Source organism: Gadus chalcogrammus, chromosome 18 (assembly GCF_026213295.1).
Source record: "Gadus chalcogrammus isolate NIFS_2021 chromosome 18, NIFS_Gcha_1.0, whole genome shotgun sequence".
NCBI classification, from domain to species: domain Eukaryota; kingdom Metazoa; phylum Chordata; class Actinopteri; order Gadiformes; family Gadidae; genus Gadus; species Gadus chalcogrammus.
Window position 1 is genome coordinate 16,806,028 of NC_079429.1, and position 27,127 is coordinate 16,833,154.

Sequence of the window (27,127 nt, forward strand, 5' to 3'; positions counted from 1 at the left end):
GTGTGTGTGTGTGAGTGTAGGTGTGCGTGTGCGTGTGTGTGTGTGTGTTTGTGTGTGTGTGTGTGTGTGTGTGTGTGTGTGTGTGTGTGTGTGTGTGTGTGTGTGTGTGTGTGTGTGTGTGTGTGTGTGTGTGTGTGTGTGTGAGTGGGGGGGGGGGGGGGGGGGGGTATAGAGGGGGGGTTTGTGACAGATTCTGTAACAGAAGCCTTAGTGTTTTCAAGATCTTTTTTTTCTGCACCCCACTTTATGATGTTGATCTATCAATCATGTAAAAGAGAAAAATGAAGGCCCGAGAATAGACTGTTACCGTATTGTTGAGGTTTAGGAATAGTAATGTTCTATTTTAAAAAAATCTGAAATCCCTGGATAGGCTATAATTAGAAGCCTGTTATTCGGACTAATATGTGGCATGCTCATTCACATGCATTGCATGTGAATGAGCGTGGCAGGTGCATGTGCAGGGACCCTCATGAATAGGGGGCTATTAAGTCGCACGGCTTTGGGTGCGCGCATAAATAATAGCTCGCTCCTCGCTGGTTTAAAAAAAGCGCACCTCACCCTCCCTCTCTCCTCCTTTTTATTCTCCCCCAAGTCTCCTCTCCTTCTCCTCCTCTCCCCCCCCTTCCCATTTGCCTCCATCCCCCCACATATTCTACACACAAACACACACCTCCCCCCCCCCCCCCCCCCCCCCCCCCCCCCCCCCTTCCCTTCATCTCTCTCTCTCTTCATCTCTCTCCTCATCTCTCTCTCTCTCTCTCCCTGTCTCTCTCTTGTCTCCGGGGAGCTTACGCCTAAAGTAAGCAAAGAAAAGACAATAGAAACAACACCATCACACGTCTGCAAACCGAGCTTCACTTTTGACTCAATTTCTTTTTTGTTCTGCAAATAGAAGATTATTTGTTCCCCTCTTCCGTATGTTCCTTTGCTTCTAATCCCGCGTTTTGCAGAACGAATCGCTTGGATTGGTGCCTTCCTATTGAGACGCAGGAGGCATAGAGACTGAGGACCGAGGCTACATACGAGGGCATAAATACAACTCCAGGGACCGGGAGACACACGACGAAACGGGACAATTTTTCTGCTTTCTCTGGAATTTTTATAAATTCCTAAAAAAGATTGATACTTTTAATGTGAAATAATCCAACTTTAAACGTGGTAAGCAAAAAAAAAAAATGGGATACTCTGGCGGAACAGTGAGTTGTCGCGCATGGACAGTGTGTTTATGTGTGTGCGTCGCGGCTCTGGCTCTCACCGAAGGCAGGAGGCTGAGGCAGCCCCGGTGCCCGGTGGGATGCACCTGCACGAAGGACAACGCACTGTGCGAGGACATCACGTCCGTCCCGCAAACCTTCCCCAACGATGTGGTGTCGCTGTAAGTCAAGTGGGAACCGACTTTTCCTTTCATTGTTTCATTGCGCTGCACCGAGATTTCATTGTTCGTTGTGTTGTCGTGGTTTAGTTTCATGGGCTGACCCTATTTTTGCTCAATCTCTTGATTTCCCTCGCTAGTTTGTTGTGGAAGTGTCCACTGAGCTTTGGTTGTTGACCTCCAGATGACTTATCCCTATTGATAAAGGATAATTTGACCCCCCCCCCCCCCCCATGGCCCCACGTCACCCCCACTCCCCCCCCCACCCCCTTCTTTGATATTTTCTTAAATTCAGATCTTTTGTCAAATCCGGATTCAGTGAGATCACCGCCGGGAGCTTCGTCCACACCCCAGCCCTGCAGCTACTGTGAGTAGGCAACAAAAAGACCAACCTGCATAAACTACACATCCCAAAATAAACTTATAACCAACCGTTAAAATTCCAATTGAAACACAGAAATCTAACCGTATCATATATTTTCACTTGGTTGCACCTTAGGTTTGTGAGGATATGTAACCCATTGCAAACAAACATTAAAAAGACGCAACATTAAAGACATCAAAAGCAAGTCCTTGTCAAAGCAAGCCTGTTCTAAATCCAGCCTGATATAAAACGTCTTTGTAATGATGTCAGGGTTATATAAGAAACCCATATGGTTGTGTGTGTGTGTGTGTGTGTGTGTGTGTGTGTGTGTGTGTGTGTGTGTGTGTGTGTGTGTGTGTGTGTGTGTGTGTGTGTGTGTGTGTGTGTGTGTGTGTGTGTGTGTGTGTGTGTGACACACCAACACACAAACACACACACAACAGTGTGTGTGTGTGTGTGTGTGTGTGTGTGTGTGTGTGTGTGTGTGTGTGTGTGTGTGTGTGTGTGTGTTTGTGTGTTTGTGTGTGTGTGTGTCACACACACACACACACACACACACACACACACACACACACACACACACACACACACACACACACACACACACACACCGCACCACTAGACGCCAGCTCCTCGGTTGGCTTGCGGTCCCTGTCTGTGACATCCCTTTAATGCGTTTGAACATATGTGGAAGAAAGAAGTATTCTGAACAAAGCAGAGCTAAAGCATGGTTTTATTTTAACCAAGGAGTGTGAAGAACAATTTGGACCACAGGAGTTGGGTTAAGACTGAAACCAAGCTCTGAAAGACCAATTCTCTCTCTGTCTCACTCTCTCTTTCTCTATCTGTCTCAGTCTCCCTCTCTGTCTCTCTCTTTTTCTGTCTCTCTCTGTCTCTCTTTTTCTGTGTCTCTCTGTGTCTCTGTCTCTCTATCTGGCTCTGGCCGTTTCTCTCTCTGTCTGTGTTTCTCTGTCTGTGTCTCTCTGTCTTTGTCTCTCTCAGTCTCTCTGCCTCTGTCTCACTCTGTCTCTCTCTGCCTGTTTCTCTCTGTGTCTGTGTCTCTCTCTACCTGTCTCTGTCTCTCTGTCTGTGTCTCCCTGTCTGTGTGTCTGTTTCTCTCACTGAGGGTCTCTCTGTCTCTGTCTCTCTCAGTGTTGAATTGTCTCTGTCTGTCTCTCTGTCTCGTTGTTTCTGTTTCTGTAATACTTGCTTGTGTGTGCTCCTTTCTGTCTGTCTGTCTCTGGGCTGCTTTCACTCTTTCCTTTCCCTGTCATGCTCTCTCCTTTTTCCCTTTTCTCTCTTTCCGTCTCAGCATCACTCCCATGTTTTTTCTATCTCTCTACTTCTTCCTTCTCTCATTGTCTGTCTGTCTGTGCCTCCCTCTCAGTCTCATATCTATCTTTCTCTCTCTATCTATGTCTCTTTGGCAGCTGTCTGGTGTTTTCAGATTTTGTGCCAGCTTCAAAATCGTTTTATACTCCATGATATAAATGTAAATGAACGAGAACAGTCACACTGAGAAACCTGTCTCTTTAATGGCTGCCATCCAGACAGACTTTTACCGTTGGTTCCACAAAGACAATTCTTATTAGGGATAGTGCTCCAGTGCACCTACAGTGCATTGCACCTTCCAGTGCAATTTAATTTCATGTCACCCTCAGCAGAATGATTTTGTCCTTAGAATGGGCTAATGCTTAGTGGGGGAATGTCATTAAAATGACATTATCCAACACATCCTGGAAACAAAAAATGCTGAAAATCTGCTCAGAAAGTTGCATTCTCCACATACATTTTTATGTTTTTAGTCTCTATTCTACTCTATTTAACCTTTTTTTCTGATTCACATTCAAATAGTAATGCAAAGTTCGTAGACGAAGTTAAAGTTAGATAACAGTTTCTCAAACTCTGTTGATGTGTCAAAGCTACTACAGTCTGAACTGTTTCACAACATGCATCAGTAGAGAAGAAAGAAGAACAACATTTGAATGATTTATGTTTTCTTTCTTTCCAGCTTGTTTACCGCAAACTCTTTTGATTTCATCGACGAGGACGCTTTTCAGGGTCTACCACATCTCGAGTACTTGTGAGTTTGCGTGAATGAACACACACACAAACACAGGACTCTGTTCCGCCTATATTTATCTTCTCACAATCTTTCCAACATTGATAATCTTGAGTCCAAGAACTCAGAGAAAACGTAATAAAGCCTGATAAGTTATATTTCAGTTATATTTACTTTTCAGGTTTATTGAAAACAACAAGATTGAGGCCATCTCCCCCAACGCTTTCCGAGGTCTGAAAACCCTGATCCATCTGTAAGTCATTATCGTCTTTATAATGATCACTGCTAGTTTCATGAGGATGTAGTTATTATCGGGAATGGTTTCAATGTATTCTGCTGCTACCTTGGGTCTGTCTGTTGGTAAGCTTACATCCTTACATTATTTATCACCACTTCTGACTAAGCTACTTCCTTACTTATGTTTTTCATGTTAAATTCCTTCATATCCTCCTTCTTTTGATTCCTTTCTTCCTTCTGTCCTTCCTTCCTCCCTACTATGGAACCTTATTTTGATTCCTTCTGTCCTTCCCTTCCTCCTTTATTTCTACCTTTCTTCCTTCCATCATTCCTTCTTTCCTTCCTTCCTTCTCACCCTCCATTCCTCCTTCCTTATTCCATCCTATGAGTCCTATCTCTTGAACATCATCACGCATACAGAACTCTTCACCCGGGCAGCTGAAGCCGACGATGCATTGTCTTGTGAAAGTGCTCTGGCGTAACCCCTGTTTTAAAACCAGACACCAAACGGACTCAGGACTCTGTCAATGTCTTTCCTGAGTATCAGTGTCCTTCTGGCTTTTGTGTCCGGTCCATGTTGTCCTCATCAGAAATGCAGAGGCATGCAGTACATCTGCCAGCCATGCTAGCCAAGGTGAGGGCTGTGGCTGGCTCCTACTGGTCACAGCCAGACATGCTAGCAACTAGCTTCTAGTGGTGGGGTTCAGTGCACTAGTCAGGTCAAGGAGTAATAAATCAAATAGAGGTGGTTGTGTTTTTTTGGTGAGCTCCGCCCACTTTGTTTGGTCTGAATGTGTTGAAGAGTTTAGATCAAATTAATGCATCTTATTTTACTTTTATTATGCAATACTTTTTGTGATTTGGCAATGTGAGTGTATTTCTGACAATAAAAGCCAATCCATCCATTCCATGCCCTTTGAATCTGAAGCAGAGGCAGGCAGCCCACATTTTTCCACAAACTCAGCCGTTCAGCTTCCTCTTGGTCGTACTCAAAGTGTGTGTGAGTGTCAGTGTTTATGTGTGTGGTGTGTGTGTGTGTGTGTGTGTGTGTGTGTGTGTGTGTTAATGTGTGCGTTCGTTTGTATGTGTGTGTGTGTGTGTGTTAATGTGTGTGTTTGTTTGTATGTGTGTGTGTGTGTGTGTGTGTGTGTGTGTGTGTGTGTGTGTGTGTGTGTGTGTGTGTGTGTGTGTGTGTGTGTGTGTGTGTGTGTGTGTGTGTGTGTGTGTGTGTGTGTGCGTGCATAACACACGTCCCCTTGGCTTCAGAAGGCCCCGGGTGCATCTGCAGCCAGGCTGACGTCTTTGGCTCCCTCTATATTTTATTACTCTGTGGGCCAGGCTCTGTTCACACTGCCTGCGGCCTGCCTCCACTGGAGGTTATTATGGCTGTACAATTTCAAAAGCAACCACAAACAAACAACATTATTCATAGAAAACAATAAATCTGAATATAATATATATGTTAAAATATTCGAATTATTGAAAAAAACAAAACAGTAAAGACATCCACAAGATGTAAACATTCACACATTTTATTTCCATTGATTTGTAACTTTTTCCAGCTTATTTACGTATATCAGATGTTGGTTGTGGTTTGTGCAGCTACGGCAGGTCTCAAGGTCAGGTCTGGGTAAGCTCTACCTGTAAACACTGCAGTGAGTTTAGAAGGTGGCTGACCCAAAGGTTAGGACTATATTGGATAACACGGCTGTAACCTTAAACTCTGACCGGGAACTCCTCTCTCACCCACCTAGAGCATGTGTTGCGTTTGAAAAGTTGTTGGACTGCCTAGTGTTGCACAACAGTTCCAAATCAAGCACAACATTTTCCAACTCGTACATAAGATAATTGGTCATCTTATTTATATTATTTAGCTCCATACTAAATATAGTGCACTTGGAAACCTTTGATCTGGCACAAAAGGAAAGACATTAGCAATTTCAAACCTACGTCTTACAGACAAATTATGTGTTTAAGGACTGCATCTTATTCAAGGTTTAACTGTGAGTGAAGATGATCAACATTTTTACATGAAAAGAAAATTACATGCAGAATTATTAATAGCTCCCCCCCCCTCCCCCTAGCAGGGGGCCCTTCAGAAACATTTAATCTTTCAGTCAAAGAGATGGTGACGCATTTGGATTGGAGAATAGATTAGATACATTTTGACAAGTCCTGTCTGTCTGGAGTCCCCCACACCTCCAAACCCTTGACACTTGACTGCAGGCATACTAAGACCCTGTACTGCTATAAGGACATGTCCCCTGCCAGGGGTGCCCCTCCCAGCCTCATTTCCCCCAGACCTGGGCCCAGCCCCAAGATGATTAAAGACAAGATGGCTAGCAGGAGGACGTTTAGAGGGCTACCTTTTTGAAAAAAATCGAATCTCATCAGTGTCCTTCTGTGTGTCCCTCCTGTCCTCTCTCTTTCTGTCTGAATCTCCCTCTCTCTCCCTGTGTGTTTGTCTCGCCCTCTCTCTCTCTCTCTCTCTCTCTCTCTCTCTCTCTCTCTCTCTCTCTCCTTCTCCATCTCCGTCTCGTCCTGGGCCGAGCTCCAGCTCTCTAGAATTAAATGGATGGCTTGTCTTTTATCGGGCGAACTGGGGAATGTTTTTTTTATGGGATCCAGCGTCCTTCTGTGAGCCCTCCTGCACTTGTTTCACTCTGTCTCTGTCTTTGTCTATTTATCTCTCTGTCTCTTCCCTTCGCTCCATCTCCTCAGCACCGACTCCCAGATTAATAATTCAGATCTCCAGGGTTACCGTGACGCCAGTGTTTGCTGGATCGTGTCCAAATTAGTCAGTCCAATCCATTTCAAAAGGTCATGACCTTGTCTGGTGTTGTCTGAGACACCCTGGTGTTGTGATGCTCAACAGATAACCCCTAACCCTGGTTGAATTCATGGGCTACATTTCCTCAAGTTTATTTAAGATCAATGTTACCATAGAACATAGTGCTGAGAAATACAACACTAATAAATAATGAAGTTTAGGCCTATAAGGTTGATGGGTATGCCAATATAGACCTAAAGGATGTACATTTCACAGAAGACATCACAAAGAAAGTTTTCAACACTCTCTTTCTTGAAGGGGAACTTCTCTTTCTATGCACTTGGTTTGAACCCGATCTTTGGCTCTCCATTAAAAAGAGCTGTCCATTCTCTTTCATAGCATCTTCCTTCAGTCGCCTTACCGTCTTCGTTTAAAGCTCTACTATGTAAATTTTCTCACTGCATTCTTTGCTTTTGTGCAAATGTATGTAGGGTAAAACGTTTTTAAAACAAAAGCAATCTATTCAACACTGTTGCAGGGAATAGTGCAGACCAATGGAAAATCCAATGATGGAATGTCACACATAATATTGAGTAAAGGAAACCGATTTCATTTTGTGTTTGTGTTTTTATCAGCTACAAAACAATTCCCATTTATAACCTGACCTGACAGGCTAGGCTACTTGTTCGTAATTTGTTTTTTTGGTGGCCTTGTTACATACTCACTCTTTAATGCCACCTGTGGCAACGAGAGGCCGCTAATGTAATGAATTCCATAGTATTTCCTTAATCCTTTTATAGACAGTATATGACTATTTTAATCTCAAATATTGTCCTCATTATGACGTGGGATGATGTGTGTGTTTTAGGAGTTTGGCCTACAACAACCTGGAGACGCTGCCCAAGGATGTGTTTAAAGGAATGGACGCCTTGTCTAAAGTGTGAGTACGATCTGGCATTTAAAATGGGAACCTGTTCTTAAAATAAGATAAGATAATATTTTATTAATCCCTAATGGGAAATCCAGGGGCAAAAGGAGAAATCACAGGATTTTTGTGTTTTAATAACACATGTAGATAACAATTGAACACAACCAAAAGAAGAAGATTTATAGAGAATTTGTCATACACAGAGTAGTAGAACAGTGGTAGTGGGACATATCTTCTGTCTCCGTGGAGACAGAAGATGTGTGATTATTAGGTGTCGCACTGAAGTTATAGTTGGTTGAGTGGACACCCACTTAAAAATGTAAAGTTTTAAATGTATTTATTCTATGCAAACTTTATTATAGTTAAAATCTTCCCTTCTTTTCTCTTTTTTTCTCACTTTCACATGCCATGAGTTTCCCCTATGTGATTAAATAGTTGATCATGTCTAGTGCACTGATAACATGTAGGGATACTTAGATTGACCATTGATGGTGTGTGTATTAGTGTTGCGCAGTTATGGTATTTTCTCACCCAAAACCGCATATTGCTTAAACTGCTCCCGACCGCTACTCAAACCGCCATTTGTAAACAGAAGAAAACGACGACCAAGTCTGCTTCCCAACACGCTATTAAAAATGATGTCTGTCCCCTGGCGACCCTGCTGGGCCTTCTGCCATTTTTTCTAAGGCTTACCTAAACAATAGTCAATGTTTGACTTCATTGCATGGTATGTGGTTTTAACGTAAATAGAGAAAGCTTCTTATCAGGAAAAATACCAATACCAAATATTTAGGATAACATACAAGAAATAGCTGAAAGAAAGAAATGAAGAAGCTGATTTGAACTTACTAGCTATCGCAAATCACAGTGCTTGACATGAGGATGCTTCATTGCTTCATTGACAATTCCAGGGATCTCCGTGGCAACAACCTGGTGTGCGACTGTAAGCTGAAGTGGCTGGTGGAGTGGATGTTGCACACCAACGCCACCATGGACCAGATCTCGTGCAGCGGACCCTCCAGCCACCAAGACCAGAAGATCAACGACCTCGTGGCCGCCTCCTTCGACTGCATCAAAGCAGGTCGGCCCTCCCTTTCAGCGTCCGTCCACCCGTCCATCTTTAATCTAAAGCCCCTGTCACACCTTGACGATTTGGAAAACTACGCATTCCCAATTTTATAAAAGAAAATGAGGGAAACGCTGGCATACGCTGGAATAATAAAATATAATATTCATATACACACCGTGTTCATAACGAGTTTAACGTTAACATAACACATTAGTAACTATATACCTACACCCCTTCCCCTACCCATCCATTAATTTATCATCCGTGCATGCATGCATTCAGTCAATTATCCATCCCTCTTTCCATCCCATCTATCTGTCTATCCATCTATCTGTCTATCCCTCTATCTGTCTATTAATCCATCTATCTATCCCTCTGTCTATCCGTCTATCCATCTATCCACCCATCTGTCTATCTATCTATCTGTCTGTCTATCCATCTATCCGTCTATCTGTCTATCCACTGTCCTATCTGTATATCCACTGTCCTATCTGTCTATCCATCTATCTTTCTTATTACCTATCTGTCCCTCCATCCATTTGTCCATTAAGACATTATCCAAGCATTGATGCATTTGTTATTCAGCCTGTATTGATTGTCAGTAGAATGCTCAACAATATTGTAATATATAATTTAACTCAATATTGTCAAACTCTAATGCATTTGACTCTCACAAATACACACACACACACACACACACACACACACACACACACACACACACACACACACACACACACACACACACACACACACACACACACACACACACACACACACACACACACACACACACTAATGTAACAGGGAAATAGCTAAGAATACCTTCACCAAGCTCCACGTTGTGGCTTGAGGCTGCACTGATTCATAATGATGGACACTTGAATACACAGAATCCTACAAACAGGACACACGGTACAGCAGTCCACTTGGCTGCGTTGCTATATTGTTGTTATCTCTGTGATATCTCTGTGTTGATGTTATCTTGATGTTATCATTGTTATCTTATCTCACCATCTAAATGTTATCCCGACGTCCTCCAGAGTTTGCCGCCTACCAGGCGCTGAAGTTCGAGTCGATCTCGGTGGAGGCGTTCTCCTTCGGCGGGGAGCAGTTTGTGGTGTTCGCTCAGCCTTTCGCCGGGACGTGCAGCTTCCTGGAGTGGGACCACGTGGAGATGAACTTCAGGATCTACGACACCATCGAAGGTCTCTTAGAAAGCACTACAATGTAGCACAAGTCGAGCGGCATGTGGCTCAGGAGGTGAAGCGGGTTGGCTAGTAACCAAAAGGTTGGTAGTTCGATCCCCGGCTCCTCCTAGCAGAGTGCCGAGGTGTCCCTGAGCAAGACGCCTCACCCTGACCTCTCCTGACGAGCTGGCTGTCGCCCTGCAATCCAGACGCTATATCAGCAGCTTAACTAATAATAATCTCTCGCGTCAACCCTTCCTGTCTGTCCCTCCCTGCCTCTCTCTCATCACCACCCCTCCCTGTCTCTCTCTCCCTACCTCTCTCTTTACGCCCCCCTCTCTCTCCCAGGTACCTCCATCGTGGTGTGCAAGCCCATGGTGATCGATGGCGCCCTCTTTGTCGTCGTGGCGCAGCTTTTCGGCGGCTCTCACATCTACAAGCGCGACACGTCAGCCAACCGCTTCATCAAGATCCAGGACATCGACATCCTGAAGATCCGCAAGCCCAACGACGTGGAGGCCTTCAGGGTGGACGGCGAGTTCTTCTTCGTCATCGCCGACAGCTCCAAGGTGGTGGACACGTTTCATATTTCTGTTGTTTTTGTTAGAAGAAACAGGGCACCATTCTTTCCACTGAAAGGGTCAACGCTGGCCATCACCTCGTGGTGTCCACTTATTTGAAAGACCCCCATTCTACCCCCGCCCTACAAGGGACATTTGTGGGAAGCACAGTGAAGATGTTGAACAGTTTGACAACTGATGAGCGCGTCTATTACTTATTAAGATCTTTCTGGCTAGCACCATGGTTGCTGGAGCCATGCTGGCTAACGACCGATTGTGTCATCATATTTCTATACAATAAGAAAAGTGTCCCACGTAAAATAAATAAAGCTAGCATGAAACGGCTGAAAAACAAACGGATTCAAACAAAATAAAACCAAGCTCTTTGACCTCCTGGCAGGCCGGTTCCACCACAGTCTACAAGTGGAACGGCAACGGCTTCTACTCGCACCAGTCGCTGCACCCGTGGTACCGCGACACGGACGTGGAGTACGTGGAGATCTCCAACAAGGCCCACCTCATCCTGTCCAGCAGCTCCCAGCGGCCCGTGGTGTACCAGTGGAACCGCGGCCACAAGCGCTTCGACCGCCGCACGGACATCCCCGAGATGGAGGACGTCTTCTCCGTCAAACACTTCCGCATCAAAGGTCAGACTTTGGTTGCATCGGCAAATAAAAACGACGTGTTACGCACCACCTGCTTTTGGGATGTATACTCCAGTATAGTAAGCCACTTCTGATAAAAGGGCCAAATATATCTTATATCAACATGTAATACCCTACATATCATATATTATTAATCGAATACGGACACATTCTGTTCACAGCTTCTTACTATGTGTGGCCATATTCTGTTCCAAAAAGAGTTGAGGCGGAAATACATAGAATAGAAACGAAGATGGATTTCCACATGATATTATGCAGAACTCTATGTTGAGAATAACTTTTAACCCCTTCTAAACCCATAACCATCCTAACCCAGTGCCAGAGAATAATCCAGAGTTCCCGCCCACAAAAATCCAGAATAATAATTGTAGTTCCTTTAATTTTTTGAAAGAGTTAAACTTCCATTATATCTTCTCCCCTCAAACACCCTGGCAGAAAAACCGCTGACTCCCAGCATGGCCCAGCCGTCTCTCCGGCCCCAGGCCGTGTGTTTCCTAAAGACAAATTCTCTGGGTTCCGAATCCAATGCATTAACCAGTGTTTTTTATCTCCTGGAAGGTGAGGTCTTTATCTGCCTGACAAGATTCATTGGCGACTCCAAGGTGATGCGTTGGGACGGCGCCATGTTCAAAGAGGTCCAGACCTTCCCGTCCCGAGGCTCAATGGTCTTCCAGCCCGTTGCCGTCGGCAACTGGCAGTACGCCATCTTGGGCAGTGATTACTCACTGACGCAGGTCTACCAGTGGGACTCCGTGAGGGGCCAGTTCGTCCACTCGCAGGAGCTGAACATCCAGGCCCCTCGCGCCTTCGCCACCGTCGCCGTTGACAACCGCCACTTCCTGCTGTCATCCAGCTTCAAGGGGAAGACCCAGATTTACCAGCACCTCATGATTGATCTCAGCGACTGATCGCTATGAGTTGATATGTTTACCGCTGGGGTAAGTGTGTGTATGAGATGTTTTGTTCTTGAATGAAATGTCGAATGGATCGTTTGAACCTCCCTTTCACGGTGAGCGTTTCAGCAATTCACTTTTTCTAAGCAAATATTGTGCAATTTCTCTTTGGTCTGTATAACTGCTTTCTGATTTGGTGACAGCTTATTTTTAATAAAAATTGCGAACCGACTATCTTGCAGGTAAGGAGAGATTTAAAGCACTTTTTGCAGCCCGTGTTAGCTCCCTATAGAAACATTGAAACCATATCAATATAGAGCTTTTTAGTAACCATGGCAGGTATGTAGCCGAGTTGTCTTATAATGCATACATATACTGATATAGTCACATTAATCTCTAAAGGCAAACCGTAGTATCTGCACATTATGGCAAAATTCTCATACAATGTAATAAGATGATGAAGAAGAGGTTAATACGTGATCTTTGTTTTACTGAATTTAAGTGGATTTTCCAACAAAATACTTCACTGTCTCTTTTAATCTCATAATCTACATTCTTTAACATTCAGACCTCTAAATTAAGTGATTAAAACCAAATAGAATGTAGCAAGAAATACTTTTTTTCAAGGCATCTGTATCGAGACACCAGTTACTGCACAATGCCGTTGTACAGTCTTTGTATTTTTGGGGTCATGGGTCAAAATTATTTGGGATTTCATTTTTTGTGATCAATATGCTGATTGAATCGTTGTTTAGTAATTGTCTTTCGTCTCATCTACCTACAACACAACACTTCTGTGTCGCTGTTGATGCGGATACTGCAGTTTGCATTTGTAGGGCAGTATAGCTATTATAGGCAGACGTTGTATTCGTAGGGCTAACAACTGGTGTATCTCATTAAGTCAATTATTACTCTGTATAGGCTTGCCGAAGCAGTATATAGTGCTCACAATAACATCATGAGATACACCTGTGTTCGCCCTACTATTAAACCTCTGTGATGAGGCCTATTTAGTCAAAATATTTGATCATAAATATTTTTGATTTTATGTGATTATGATTATTTAGTTATTATTTGGACCGGGACAGGATCAAATATCCTGTGTGACATATTTTCACGCATACGTCCAACCTAGTCTCCAAATGTTTAATCACAGTTTAAGGAGAAATACACAACATTCAGCATTTCGATTTTGAAACAAATGTCAAATAATCTTGCAGTAAATTTACATTAATTAGTGGCATTTATTTGTATTTATTAATGTGTTTGCTCGTTGTCTAAGACCAGAAAAGGAGCTTGAATTAGTATATTCAAATATTAGTATTTTCATCCTGACTGGAGGCTGTACTGTAGATGGCACCTTTGATCTAATCAATTATTTAAATCCTACACAAATATATACTCAACATGGAGCTTATTCTGTCAATAGGTTCTGGGCAAACATCTAGACCTGTTTCTGAACAGACTTACAACCTAAAGAAATATTGGCTAACTGTCATGGAAATTATTTAGCAGTGGCGGACAAGTATTCCTATCCTAATGTAGTGGACATATAAATACCCTACCCTAAAAACCTTTGACACAATTAATGCTTGCGTATCAAAAGTAAAAAATACTAATATTGTAACCTCCATGTTTTGGTATGAAGTCACATTCTATTTTTTTATGCAAAGTAAGACCTGTCGGTCAAGGATCCTATTTTGCTTCACCTATAATAGTATGTATACGGGTTTTTATTTTAACTGAATACAGGCCAATCCCGTTTTTATTTTAACTGAATACAGGCCAATCCCTTGTACAAATATTTTCTTAACCATGAAGTGGATTAAAAAAGTATTTCCCTAAATCCTTATGAAATTGAATTCCTTAAGCACCTTATGAATATCTCTGGATTGTACTTGGTCTAGGACTTTCCACCAGTGCACTTCAGCACAACTAGAAGAATTCATGCTACAGAAACCCTCAATAACACTGAAAGCTCCAGAGGGAGGCCCGTGTGCTAGAAGCCGCCCTCTGTAGCCCTCTATCTCTCTCTTTCACCCCCTTTCTCCCCCACAGACAAAGCAATTGTTGTCTTTACACTCGTAAGCCTATCTGTAAAATAACCGCTGTTTGTTGTATCTTTTCACACGTCAAACTCATTCAACCTTGAGGAAACACACACACGCACACATCAACACACTCCTTTTGTTAATAACATGGTCACCCAAGTCCATCTGCCAAATTAATTGTTTACGTTTTTATAATGCTTGTAAAGTAATTTATATGATACTGCTTTTGTATGACGATAGATGGGACTATATTTCAAGTGGTTTGACTTTCATACGTGTCATTTAGATAGAGAACAACTTGAATAACATGCAACAAACTAGTATGCTAGCTCACTCATAGGCCTCTTTGTGTTAACAAGATTTAGCAAAAATGTACTAGAAAATATAATAGCTTTTGGTAGCTCTTTGTTAATAGTCCTACTTGATCTGTCGTATCATGTTTATAAAATGTCTGAAATAAACAAATGTAAATCTGTTTGGATATCTTGTTGCAGAACATTTCCGTGTACTATGTATGGCTGGATTTATAGACTTATTTGTCATGCGCTTTTGGTACAACAACATAGGCCTGGTTGTTAATAATAATGTAGGCTATCATACAGTAAACATTATTATTGTCAATAATAACAACTTCTACTTTTGATATTGACTACATTCATTCATATACATTTATGTTACTCAAATTGTAATGATATAAATATTTTCTATGTTATATTGTTATAAAAATGTGTTTTAGCATTTTTCTTTTCAATTCCACTTCTGTCCTGTAGCCATGCTTTCTGCAGGTTCACCCGAATATCCCATCTGGGAATCATAATTTAATCTAATAGTTTATAATGAAAAGAGATAACAAGCAGGACAAACGAGGATATCCTAATACCCTATTTGTGAGTGTTATCCTATCCTATGTAGTGGGGTGTCACGCCACTGGGCTGTGTGGGAACCATTGGCTGGGAACCTGAGAACTCATAGGGTAAACACGAGGGAGGGTACTGGGGAGGGAGGGAGAGGAGGGAAAGTTTTGGTTGTCCCGCAGGAGTCGGGTTGTGTTTTCGTTCTGCCCCCTGTAGGTACAAAGCAAACAACGCATGCTACTCATTAGCACAAGCCACCAAGGTTACACATTAACCAGAGACGAGTACTTCCCACGGAAGCCTGAGTCAGTCTCCCCAAGGCATGCTGCCGTCCAGCCGCTACTCCTCACCATGGACGACCGCACTGAGCGAGGCGATCAGATGATAGGAGAGGACCGGGCGCTACGCGTCGTCCCCCGCCGGGCCGAGGCGGACGTCACGGTGGTCTTCCAGAAGGCTGGCCACGACTGCGAAGACGAAGATGAGGATGTTGAATGTGCAGCTGAGAGGATTAGTTTGCAAACGAACAGCCATATTCGACCTCATGATGACGATGGAGAGGCAAGCTTTGATTATGCTGATGATGAGGAAAAGGCGAAGACGAGAGGAAGGAAGAAGAAGAGAAGACTGTGCCCACCTGTGATGTGTTTTACGAACCGGCACGGCGAGGACCAGAAGCATCCAGGAGACAGCTTTGGGAACGGTATGCTGGCTTGTCTTTTAATAAAGAATATTAATAATAATAAAACAACCGCGAAATAATCGGGATATACTTTTGAATTAGTTTGTATCCACTGTGTAACTTTGCGGTGGAAGGAGATCGGAGATCGACGCGCGGTCAGAGAACCAACATTACCTACGTCAGGCGCTGCCGTACGTTGCGCAACTGACGTAGGTTATTACAATCGATTTATAATAATAACCCTCAGAATGAAAGCTGTAGATCAGGGCAGGGATCCAGGGTGGTTGTAGTAAACTATGATCTTAACGACGGCTGACGACGTTATTAAAGGGCCATAACTGGTCAAGGATGGGCTAGTGTGAGGCTGCTTCTACGTTTACAACATCCCTCAGGAGAAAGGATGACTGTGCAGTTTTCCCATTAGACTGCTGGGACAGGGCCTTAGCCCCGGGCAAAACTTCACATTAGACTTGGGAATATTCACTTCAATTCAATTTTAGCCCAAAATTTTTTTTATCATGCGTTCATCAACAATAGTAATATTCATCATCGATTATATTACTATTAGGCTCATATCTTAGTTTATGATTAGTATTTCGACTTCTCTAATTGTATTGTTGAAAAAGATATCTCTACATTGCAAACATTCAAATATACTTGTTATAGTTGTATTCACCTAGAAGTAAGTTGCTATTAACATGTTATATCATATAAGGTTATAATATGCTAAAAGTATAATAATTTAGAATCATTTTACACTATCAACAAAAGGCAAGAAGTATTTTCTGTCTAGCAGTACAGCAAGGTCTGTTTACTTTTAGTGCTGTAACCTTTGAAAAGAAGGTGACATCCCTGCATGATGAAAGAACATTTGGTGAGGTTTTGATGTGATCTTTTGACAACACGGGTAGACTTTAGTACAGTACTACTCTAAGATACGAATCTGTAGTTTCTGCCATCTTATAGACAGTCAAAGTATTTGGGAGATGACAAAATCAGTTTAAGTCAATAAGTTGAAAGTGTTGATTTGCTTTATTTACTGTAACTAAAAATAGATTTTGAGGCATGTATTTAGTTAGGCTGTGGCAGGTTTACGTTTGAATATAATACAGTGGTTTAGACTGAGGTAGATTTAATGAGCACACACCACCCTAGTGTCTAGCCTACCCTTCTCTCCCGGAGTCATGTTGATACACTCACATTGAGTTAAACACACAGTCACTGCCTCGGTTTCCATGATAATAAGAGCTCTATGGAGAGGTATAACCTGAGTTGTGTACATAAACAATGAATGATTTTCATGACACACACACACACACACACACACACACACACACACACACACACACACACACACACACACACACACACACACACACACACACACACACACACACACACACACACGTGCGCGCACACGCACACAAACACAAACACAACAGGGGGCCCTGGCCAAATGATTAAATCCTGGTATTTTCTGTAGTTTCTTTATACCTTCACACGCCCAGGTGGTCATTGTAATAAATCTGCGCTCTCGCTCTCTCCCCCTCCCTCCCTCCCTCCCTCCCTCGCTCTCCTTTTGTCCCATGACCACATTCGTCTGAAGTTACCGTACATTTCAAATCCTTCCTCTCGCCCCCCTCCCTCTGTGCTCTCGTCATTCCTCCAGGGGTGGTGGCGGCGGTGGTGGAGGAGGAGGCGGAGGGGAAGAAGAAGAGATGCCCGGGCCTGGGCTTGTTCTACGGCCTCCTGTCCACCATGTTCTTCTCCATCATCGCGCTGCTGGTGAAGACCATCAAGGACGTCCACTCCATCGAGATCAGCGCCTTCCGATGCTTCTTCCAGATGCTCTTCGTCTTGCCCCTCCTCATTTACCACAAGTGAGCACTGTTCACGGTCACTTACCATGCAGCATGGCACCCCACGAGGGTATTGTACCTGGAATAGGCTGAAAAGGTGCGGTTCAAGCGTGTGAATTAGAATTCACAATAAGTTCAACACCAAGTTCAAGCTCACCCTGGTGGTACTTCTTAACCAGAAATGAGTAAAGCAGAGTAGGGAAGCCAGCCGCTGCCATTCTGATTTGAATGGGGGGGAAAGCGCAAGATAGCGCCTTGGAATGTGCAAGGATGACCTGCTGAAGTTGATCCTCAAAGTGAAGGGATTCCATTACCAAATGTGTGGTATAACACATGGTCATTCTGTACAATCTGTACAATCATTCTGTACATTCTGTATAAAGTTTTTGCAAAAAGGCAAGGGTAATCCTATCAGGGACTGGCATAGCAGGAATAATAAAGAATAGTGTGCATGTATATACTACCGGTACTTCAAAATATGAAATAGGTAATTCATTTATCAGTACTCTGTTTGAAGATATTGACTGATGCACACTTGATATTTATACCTATATTGTAAAGCATCCATCTATTCATCCTCATATCATCCATCAATCCAACATACCCTCCCTCCATACAATCATCTCTCCATCCATGCAGTCCTATCCTCAGCATTGGGCAATATTGATGTAGTCATCTGTCTTTCCATCCATCTCTCTGCGTTTATCCATCGTCCACACACTTCCCTCTTCTGATTGTATTTACTATTTTGTGTTTTTATAATTGTTATCATCGTATCTTTTGTTAAGCACATTGAGTTGCACTTGTGTATGAAATGGGCTACATAAATAAACTTACCTTACCTTACCGTACACACCTTCCATCCATTCATTCTCAGATCAGACTATCATCCATCTATCCTTTATTCCCTAATCCATTCAATTATCTCTTCATCCACCCATCCTTCCATTCATCCATTCATCAATCTGTCCATCATTCCATCCATCCAAAGGTCCTTCCATCGATGTATTAAGCCATCTGTCCGTCCATCCGTCCCTCTTTGTATCCATCCATCTCCCATCTGTCCGCCAGAACCGGGTTCTTGGGTCCCCGGGACAAGCGCATCTTCCTGGTCCTCCGGGGCTTCCTGGGCTCCAACGCCATGATCCTGCTCTTCTACGCCGTGCAGCAGATGCCCCTCGCCGACGCCACCGTCATCATGTTCAGGTGAGAGCATCTAACCCTGACCCTGACCCCCTGACCCTGAACCACCTGACCCTGACCCTGACCCTGAACCACCTGACCCTGACCCTAACCCTGAACCACCTCGAGGGTACTGTCTCCCTTCCTACATCCCTCCACCATAGAGTTGTCAACGATGCGTGCACAAATGTCTGGCCGGTTCTCAATCAACCATAACAGATATCCTCAAAGAGCGTTTCACTCACAATCAGCCGATGGATTAGCCTGACAGCACAAGACCAAGTCGCAAGTGTGTACAAGGCTGGAACCTCTGGACGCAATGGGAGAGAGACCAAAACTAATCAGAGGAACACACGATGCGACACATCAGCAGCAGCCGTCTGGTTTCATGAGAATGTCTCAATGGCACTCCCGTAGGGCGCTTAACCAACTCTAAACCTTTACTCCACTCAACCCTCTCTAGCCTATTACCTACATGTAACCATCCCTAACCTAAAGCGTAACCTTTTAGAACCGTAAACATCAACATAACCACAAAACACAACCACAACCTTTTTAATACTGAGTGATAGGTCCACACATTGATATGTCCTCATCACATGCCTGGCTGGGTCTGTTCAGTCCCTCCCTTGTTTTTTTTTCCGTTGGTACTCCTTCCTGGAGAATTGTTCTGGTGTAATTTCCTGGTATGAGAAAGAATCCATTGTCTGTGTCATACCACGCAGACCGGTAACAAGGAAGACCTTTAGTCAGGAATGAGGAAGACAAGCTGGTTTTCATCGCCCCCTCATGAACATGTGCAACATTGCCACCTTTTAACTTTTCTCTCTTCTCTCTCTTCTCTCTTCTTTCCCTCGCCCGACTCCAACCTCCACCTTCACGCCTACTCGTACCACGACCCTTACCCCTTACCCCTTTGCCCCCCTCCCCACCACCCACCACCCGTCCTCAGTAACCCAGTGTTCACGGCCCTGCTGGCGTGGATCTTCCTGAAGGAGAAGTGCACCCTGTGGGACTGCTTCTTCACGGTCTTCACCCTGACCGGGGTCATCCTCATCGCCCGGCCGCCCTTCCTCTTCGGGGAGCGCCCCCCAGGCATCGAGGGGAACTACACCAACCACATCAAGGGCACCATCGCGGCCTTCGCTGGTGAGATGCGGTTGGAAAACCCCTGGCGCTGTGGATCAGTGTATTGATAATCATGAGGAATTGTACACAATATCAATGAATATCACAAAATGCGTATGACAGTTCTCAACAGTCTAACCCCGGGTCATTACATTGAAGTGTCTGGAGATTGGCCGGTATAGTTTAAGCAAGTTTAACTTGATAGTTTCACACTTCATATTGGGATAATTCTTAAAGGGACTGTGAACCCAAAGTCATTTTATGTGGGTTTTAAACTTGGCAATATGGCTTTTACGATGTCCAATACAGTAATATACCATATTGTCACAGACACTAAAATAAGACATAATTTGGTCATTTGGACAAGACAGGTGCAAAACGTTTTTGCCAGTGTACACCGACACGTTCTACTCTGCACCAAACTCAAGCTGTGACCTTTTCGAGACGTCAAAGGGCCTCAGATGTCTAGACGAAGTGACGCCAGCAGGGAGGCGTGTGTGGATGTGTGGGGCTCCGTCTGGGCAGAGATAGATGTAATAGGATTCATCATAATACGATGTGTGTGTGTGTGGCTCATTTCATGAACAACATCACTCATTATTATCATGCGTCTTATTATTATTATCATAACTCCCGCATCCTTCCTAGAAGTACAAAACATTTTTTTTAATCTCAATGTTCAAATGCCTCACGTAAATGGCATATCTCCTCGACATAATTTATTCCTGATAAGTTTAGTTGATAAGTTTTCCAGATGATATCATAGCATTCAAAGAAAATAAAGGATAATATTGCATTATTGCCCAGGCCCAACCACCAGGTCCCGAAAGTGAACGGTAAGGCGTTACGGACCGATTCTAGCTTTGAAACCCCGTTTTACAACGTTGCCCCGAGTTGCGGATTATCCCAACCAAAAAAAGTAACCTGAAAGCGAAACCACCACCGCCGACAGACATAGCCGCTGTTGGTCGGGCTTTGTTTGTATACCCAGTTGACCGGTGGTCCGTCCTCAGGGGCCATGGGGGCGGCGTGCACCATGGTGGTGCTGCGCAAGATGGGCAAGAGCGTCCACTACTACCTCTCGGTGTGGTACTACGCCGTCATCGGCCTGGCCGAGTGCCTCATCGTGCTCGCCGTGCTGGGCCAGTGGGCGCTGCCGCCGTGCGGCCGCGACCGCTGGATCCTCATGCTGATCGCCGTGCTGGGCATCGCCGGCCAGGCCTTCCTCACCAAGGCCCTGCAGATCGAGAAGGCGGGCCCCGTGGCCCTCATGCGCACGCTGGACGTGCTGCTGGCCTTCGTCTTCCAGTTCGTCTTCTTCGGCCGGGCGCCCTCCTGGTGGAGCCTGGGCGGAGCGCTGTGCGTGGTGCTCAGCACGGTGGGCGTGGTGCTCAGGAAGTGGTACAGGAACACTCACAAGTGACGCGGCGGCCCGCGGCTAAAGGGACGAGGGGAGGAGCGCGGCCACGTCGACCGGTACCCGGGCGGGAGCAGATCTCGGCACGAGCGCGCCCTACGTGGCGTTGGAGTGAGGCCGGAGCAATAGCACAGAAGACCCTTTTAAAACAAAGTATTCAGGTAGTGTCTTTACATTTATGAACGATATCGATAGTTTACTTTTACGCTGTTCTTATTTTGAAAGTGCCTTGATCGCTGAACTGTACTATCCCTGGTCCAAATCGTTGAGAATCTCTTTTTGTCTTCAATTTAAAAAGAATCTAGTGAAAGACTGCAAATATAAAGTATTTATATTTATTATCTTTTTACTTGGTAGATGATTAACCTATGGTTTAAGGTGTATTCTTTTTTGCAATTGTATTCATAAAATGTTATCTCGGTTTGGGGAACCATAGTACGTTTTTGTTGCTTAAAACCGTGATGACCAAAATGGGTGCTATCACCTAAGTAAAGAGAGGTTAAGAGCAGGTCAATGCTGAAAGCGTTAGTTTAATGTGCCAGTTAGTTGCTCGCTAACTTACTGTTCTAACATTGTGAAATACAACTGAATGCCATTTTTCGTGGAAACCAGCCCCTCCCATTGAACTCTTAAAGTACGTCCAACTGTAATAAAAAGTCACCTCGTGCCAGATAACGATTAGAGCATATGTCCTCTGTCAGGGAGCCAAGATAAGTGAAACCAAAGTTTTAGTAGTATTAATAGTTAGCTAACCTAATAATTAAAGGGCCACCAGCTGTGAGTGTGATTAGGCATTACAAGCTATTTTAAAATCGGCCGTTCCCTGGGCCCTAGTGACATCACTAGTGGGCGTGTCCACCTGATGTGTGCTGGATAGGTCAGTGCACCTGCCTACCCAGTGGGCTGGGCTATCTATCCATCAACGGCTTGTAATGGCTAATCACACTCACACCTGGTGGCATGATATCACCCCTTTAACCATTTTTTCTATATATAAAGCAGTTGCATGCATAAGCCTTGAAACCTTATTTATTTTGTTGATTTATGTTTTAGAACTTCCGAGTTGAAAATGTACTTGAATGCTACACGAAACTAACGCTACATTCGCACTCTTTGTGTGCTTTGCTCTGTTAAAACCATATTATTCTGTCCTTTTTTATGTAGCGCTACAAATTTGAACCCAAATTCTCTAATCAAACATACAGCAGCTTTAAATAAGTGTCTATCTTAAATGAAAGAAAATTTGATTTGATTTGATCTGAACGATTTTTTGTGTTTTCATTTTCAAAAGGTATATCCTTCCAGTATTTACAGTAAACTTCATAGTTGTGCCAACAAGCACTAATTATATTCGTAGAATCTAAGACAGAATTTGGAAACTCAAATTATTCATTAGAATTCATCTAAATTGATAAGCATTTAGAAGGTTTTATGTCAAAATGAATGCAGCACCATAATCAGTTTAGTTATGGTTTAGTTACTTGAAAATAACACTAAAGTGGTGCAGTGGTCGAAGTACAACAGTAGAAGGAAAACATTTTTGCAACATCGGTGAATACTTATATATATATGTATATATATATATATACACCCATACATTCACACTGGAACAACAAGCTCAGCTTCATCAAGGATTGGATCTATAGTAAGATGTGCTAATTTTTATGTGGAGTCGTGACATCACCGATAAACACATTGAATTAACAGACAACCCTTATATTTTCTTTAATATTACCTAAAAGCAATGACATTTTGCTCATAGTATTTATTTGACCTTATTCACAAAACATTTGAGTCCTATTTGTATGTAGCTTTAATATAAGTGCTGTATAATAGTTCAACATTTATCGTAGCGAAATGTATTTTCTGGGATCTTCAAAAAAACGATTTATATTTCTGTGGTCCAGTGTTTTAATGCATTAATATTTCAGCATATTTTTTTATTGATAAAGAAAGTTTACTAATAAGCTAAAGAGCTCATTTTAAAGAGTAACCAAACACAAAAATAACAACCAGCGCGACAGTACCTTCTCTGGTCACACAGGGTATTGCCGTTGTTGTTTTTGATTGGCTCAAATCTATGCCATCCTTATATTATTTGTGCTATTGAGTCATAAGGGTAAGGAAAAATCCTGATTTTCCAAGATGACTAATTCATTACATACCATATAATCGTCAGAGACTCCTTGATTATTTATGGGTGAATTTCGATTGTAATGTTAATGGTGCTTAAACTTTTTGAGAAATTTAATATTTAATTTATAAGGTAATGTTAAATAAATAACTTGCTATCAAATGCTTATCCCCACTTCACATCTCTATAGAGTTGACAATGGTTACCCAAGTGGTTCCTAATAGTCTGAAAGTCTTAGCTCCAACTTGAACTTGAACTTCTGTCAAATGTATGTGTTGATTTGGCTCTTGGAGTGAGTTTTTGTTGAAATGATAACTCACTGTGATAGTTTTTCTATTTTTCTTTTGAATGTCATTCAGGAATCAAACTTGAACTCACAAAAGTTTGTAGATCTGCTTTTCACACACATTCCAAGTCATCAGGAATCCGCCATTGAATTCCTGGTCAAAAAGTACAACTTCCTTGGAATGTGCTTTTGGAACTTTGGAATAAAATTCCAAAATCGAACTGAAAACCCCTTTAATGCTCAATTTAAAGCACCTTCTTCAAAGAGTTATGTTTTTAAAACTTGAAGTTCAATTGTGGCTTAAAAGACGTCTACCTGTGCACTATGCAAGTAACTTACAATGTGTTTCTGAATATTTTGGTTGTATTCGTTTTTTCACTTAGTTGGCTAAGTGAAAAACTAAGTATAATCATTATACAGCTCTTAATTCAGCTCTTTTTAGCTGTATTGTTGATTAATAGCTTTTATTGACTGACACTATTTTTGACGGATGTATATTTATTCTACAGTAGCTGCTCAAAAGTACCTTATTCATGGTAGCATTGTTGTGACTTTATATCCAACTCATCCGTTCCTTTCACAGAATTCACTGTTAGAATTGTAGTTAAAGTTTCTCAACATTTTTGAAGATCTTGTATGACATTGCTTTTACTAGAAAAATTACAAATAATTACAAAGTAAATTGCCCCATCTTGTATTGATATACATTTGGTTTTAAGGTAATTACTTCCTAAGCTTGTTTAACTACCAACAAGCCTTACAAATTAATATTGAATCTGTTTTTTAATATTTTTGTATCCATCCTTTATGAATTTTTATTTTAGTGTGTCTATATTGTCTTAGATTTTAAATATATTCTGAGATGTATATATTTCTACATGGTGATAAGGATTTTATTTAGACATTTCTGTGATTCATGAATAAAATAAAACGTAATTTTGTACCTGTATGGTTCTGTGGCCTTAACTGTGTATCTTAATTAGACATTGTTACATTTCTACATGACACTAATAAATGGAGATAGCGTTGCCTGACTTCAATCCGGGTCTCCAGAACTGATAACCGACACCTTTCCTGTACTACATCTAGATGGCGGCTATAGGTTCTGCTCTGAGGTTATAGTTGACAAGTAACAATTAAACTGATTTTGTTAAGTTTCCTTCATGACCTAGGAATAAAAGGTTCCCATGGGGACCACCCCCATCTTTTGATTTGACTCTACTCTCAACTCAGATAATCACTTACCAACACATTCCATAATGTCCTTGGAGGAAGATGGGGCTGGCCCTTTTTCTTTGCCCACAATAACTATCACTGTTGAGGGGGTAAACTCTCAGCTTAGGAGGCTTCATAACAATAGGGCCCCTGGCCATGACGGGATCATTCCACGCGTTCTTAAAGTATGAGCTGATCAGCTGTGCGGGGTTCTACATCATATGTATTCCTTGTCTCTGTCGGTGTCAGAAATTCCAGGAATCTGGAAAACATATTGTATTGTACCTTTGCCAGAACAACTAATGCTAAGGTCCTTAAAGACCTATTGCGTTGATCTCACATGTGATGACAGGTTTATAGAGGACTGTGCTGGGGCATCTTAGGGTCAGTTCAGGACCCACTTCAACTTGCTTAGAGGGGGGGTAGGTACAGATGATGCACTCCTTTACTTGTTGCATAGGGTGCACAGTTATCTAGAGCCGACTGCTGCATCTGTGAGAATATTGTTTTTAGATCTTTCTAGTGCTTTTAACCCTCTACAGCAGCATGTTCAGTGTCTATGTGGTGCATAGTGTATGTTGTACTGTGCCCTGTCTTGATGTATCTACTGTCCTGTAGTATCTACTGTACTGTCCATGTATATTGCTGTGTGTAGTGGCTTGGTGACAAAATAATTTCCCCCTTGTGGTTTGTTAGAGTGCAATAAATCAATAAATCGATCATCTGACAATCTGTCTATAGGGTGTACATGGTAACTCAAATCCTATATATTTTTTTTTAAAAATAAACAAAATGCTTCAAAAATCTGGACCATCTACTACATCATAATTCTATCCAAGTTTGGTGATCTGCCCCTCATTAAAAGAGCATGGCTATTAACTCTGATTGTGCTTGCATTGTGCCCCTAAATTGTATTTTCTTTTCCACTAGAGGGCGGTAGAAGTAAGAGTAAGGACGTTTCTGGACCGAATCTGTCCTCCAGCGCTCCCCAATTACCAGACACATCCATGATGCGATGGGAGTCTGGTCGCTAGAGTCACGGCATGTCTACACAGTCAGGCGTCCATCCGAAGATTTGTTCAGGCTCAGGCTTTATTGTGCAGACGTTACATATAAACCTACACAGCCCGCCCTGAATCATAACATCAGGGATACTTATTGCATTAGTTAAATTAACTTTTTAACTTTTTTCTTTAATTCTTTAACTACACTTTTAATTAACACCTATTATAGACAATTCCATGTTAGCGGAAAGGCGATGGCACAAAAGTTGTGGTGCGCGTTATTTGAGACGTTCCCTCAGGCCAGGGAATTCACTTATTCAGCGCATAGGCAACACTTACCCTCTTACTCACTCCATGGTCTTGCATGATCCACCCTAGTGGTAAAGAACAGAAAAGGAAGAAAAAAAGACAGGAGGTCTGCTCTGAACCACAGGGAAGAGAAACAACCTTTACGGAGCTGCGTGGATTGCATGGTTGCATGTTGAGCAAGCGTCTAGAGAAAGGGGATATTCAGCTGTAGGACCTCGAGAGGAGCGACCCTGCAGAGCTCAGGAGGTCCCGCCACAGGATGGGCGCTCTCATAATACGATGGACAACGTGGGCAAGCCTTTTGATTTGGATTGGAATAACAGGCGTCTGTGGTAAGGTTTAAAAAAAAAAATCCATTTTGTTTTACTTTTATAGGCCTTATATAGTGTTTCATGATGAGTGATCAAGTAGCATTGGATATTACGACGGGATGTAATCTTTTCACATGACGTTGACCGTTGACCACATGTTTTATAAGGATAATTAATGCTAATCTCACTGGTCAGCTGTTTTGACGTGTTGATGCTGATGTTGCTGCTATTTTTATTAAAAAAAAATATTAAAACAACGATAGGACTATTTCTAGCAGTGTGAAAAATACCTAAAGAAACATTTTCTATTTAGGTCCAACTTTTAATAGTATGTTCTGCTGAACAAACATGTAGTCTTTTCAATCTATAATGCCTATTTCTATGGTGGATATAGTAGGCCTATATATCTTTTCCAATTGTTGCTTCAAATTAAAGAGTCATCCATAACTACAACGATCAGCCTTGGTTTGGTTGCAGGCTCCAACGTGTGCACGTCCAGAGGGGCAAGCACGTGTAAGCAGTGCCTGGCCGTGCATCCCAGCTGTGCCTGGTGCTTCCAAGAGGTGCGTGTACAGCAAGTCTGCC

The 27,127-nt window shown here is 42.7% G+C and overlaps 3 protein-coding genes and 1 long non-coding RNA gene across 4 annotated transcripts in view; 3 read left to right on the forward strand and 1 right to left on the reverse strand.

The window, feature by feature from the left end:
- Positions 1–753: 753 nt before the first annotated feature.
- lgi1b (leucine-rich, glioma inactivated 1b) lies at positions 754–14,778 on the forward strand. Its single transcript, XM_056577410.1, has 10 exons — positions 754–1,375; positions 1,668–1,739; positions 3,748–3,819; positions 3,980–4,051; positions 7,674–7,745; positions 8,645–8,814; positions 9,846–10,010; positions 10,341–10,561; positions 10,953–11,199; positions 11,776–14,778. Exons 1-10 carry the CDS (start codon positions 1,176–1,178, stop codon positions 12,123–12,125), a joined length of 1,641 nt encoding a protein of 546 aa, XP_056433385.1. The 5' UTR covers positions 754–1,175; the 3' UTR covers positions 12,126–14,778.
- Positions 10,329–16,039, reverse strand: LOC130371584 (uncharacterized). Its single transcript, XR_008893207.1, has 3 exons — positions 15,653–16,039; positions 15,366–15,482; positions 10,329–15,225 (listed from the first exon to the last, which is right to left on the reverse strand). It is a non-coding gene; the product is annotated as an uncharacterized LOC130371584 (long non-coding RNA).
- Positions 15,193–24,772, forward strand: slc35g1 (solute carrier family 35 member G1). Its single transcript, XM_056577411.1, has 5 exons — positions 15,193–15,718; positions 17,367–17,577; positions 18,628–18,762; positions 19,691–19,887; positions 20,880–24,772. Exons 1-5 carry the CDS (start codon positions 15,250–15,252, stop codon positions 21,287–21,289), a joined length of 1,422 nt encoding a protein of 473 aa, XP_056433386.1. The 5' UTR covers positions 15,193–15,249; the 3' UTR covers positions 21,290–24,772.
- Positions 24,773–25,953: 1,181 nt separating this feature from the next.
- Positions 25,954–27,127, forward strand: part of LOC130371580 (integrin beta-3-like) — a 38,168-nt gene continuing 36,994 nt past the window's right edge. The window contains exons 1-2 of the mRNA XM_056577409.1: positions 25,954–26,563; positions 27,020–27,105. Of these exons, the coding sequence (XP_056433384.1) occupies positions 26,491–26,563; positions 27,020–27,105 (159 nt within the window). The 5' untranslated portion in view covers positions 25,954–26,490. The remainder of the gene's footprint in view (positions 26,564–27,019; positions 27,106–27,127) is intronic.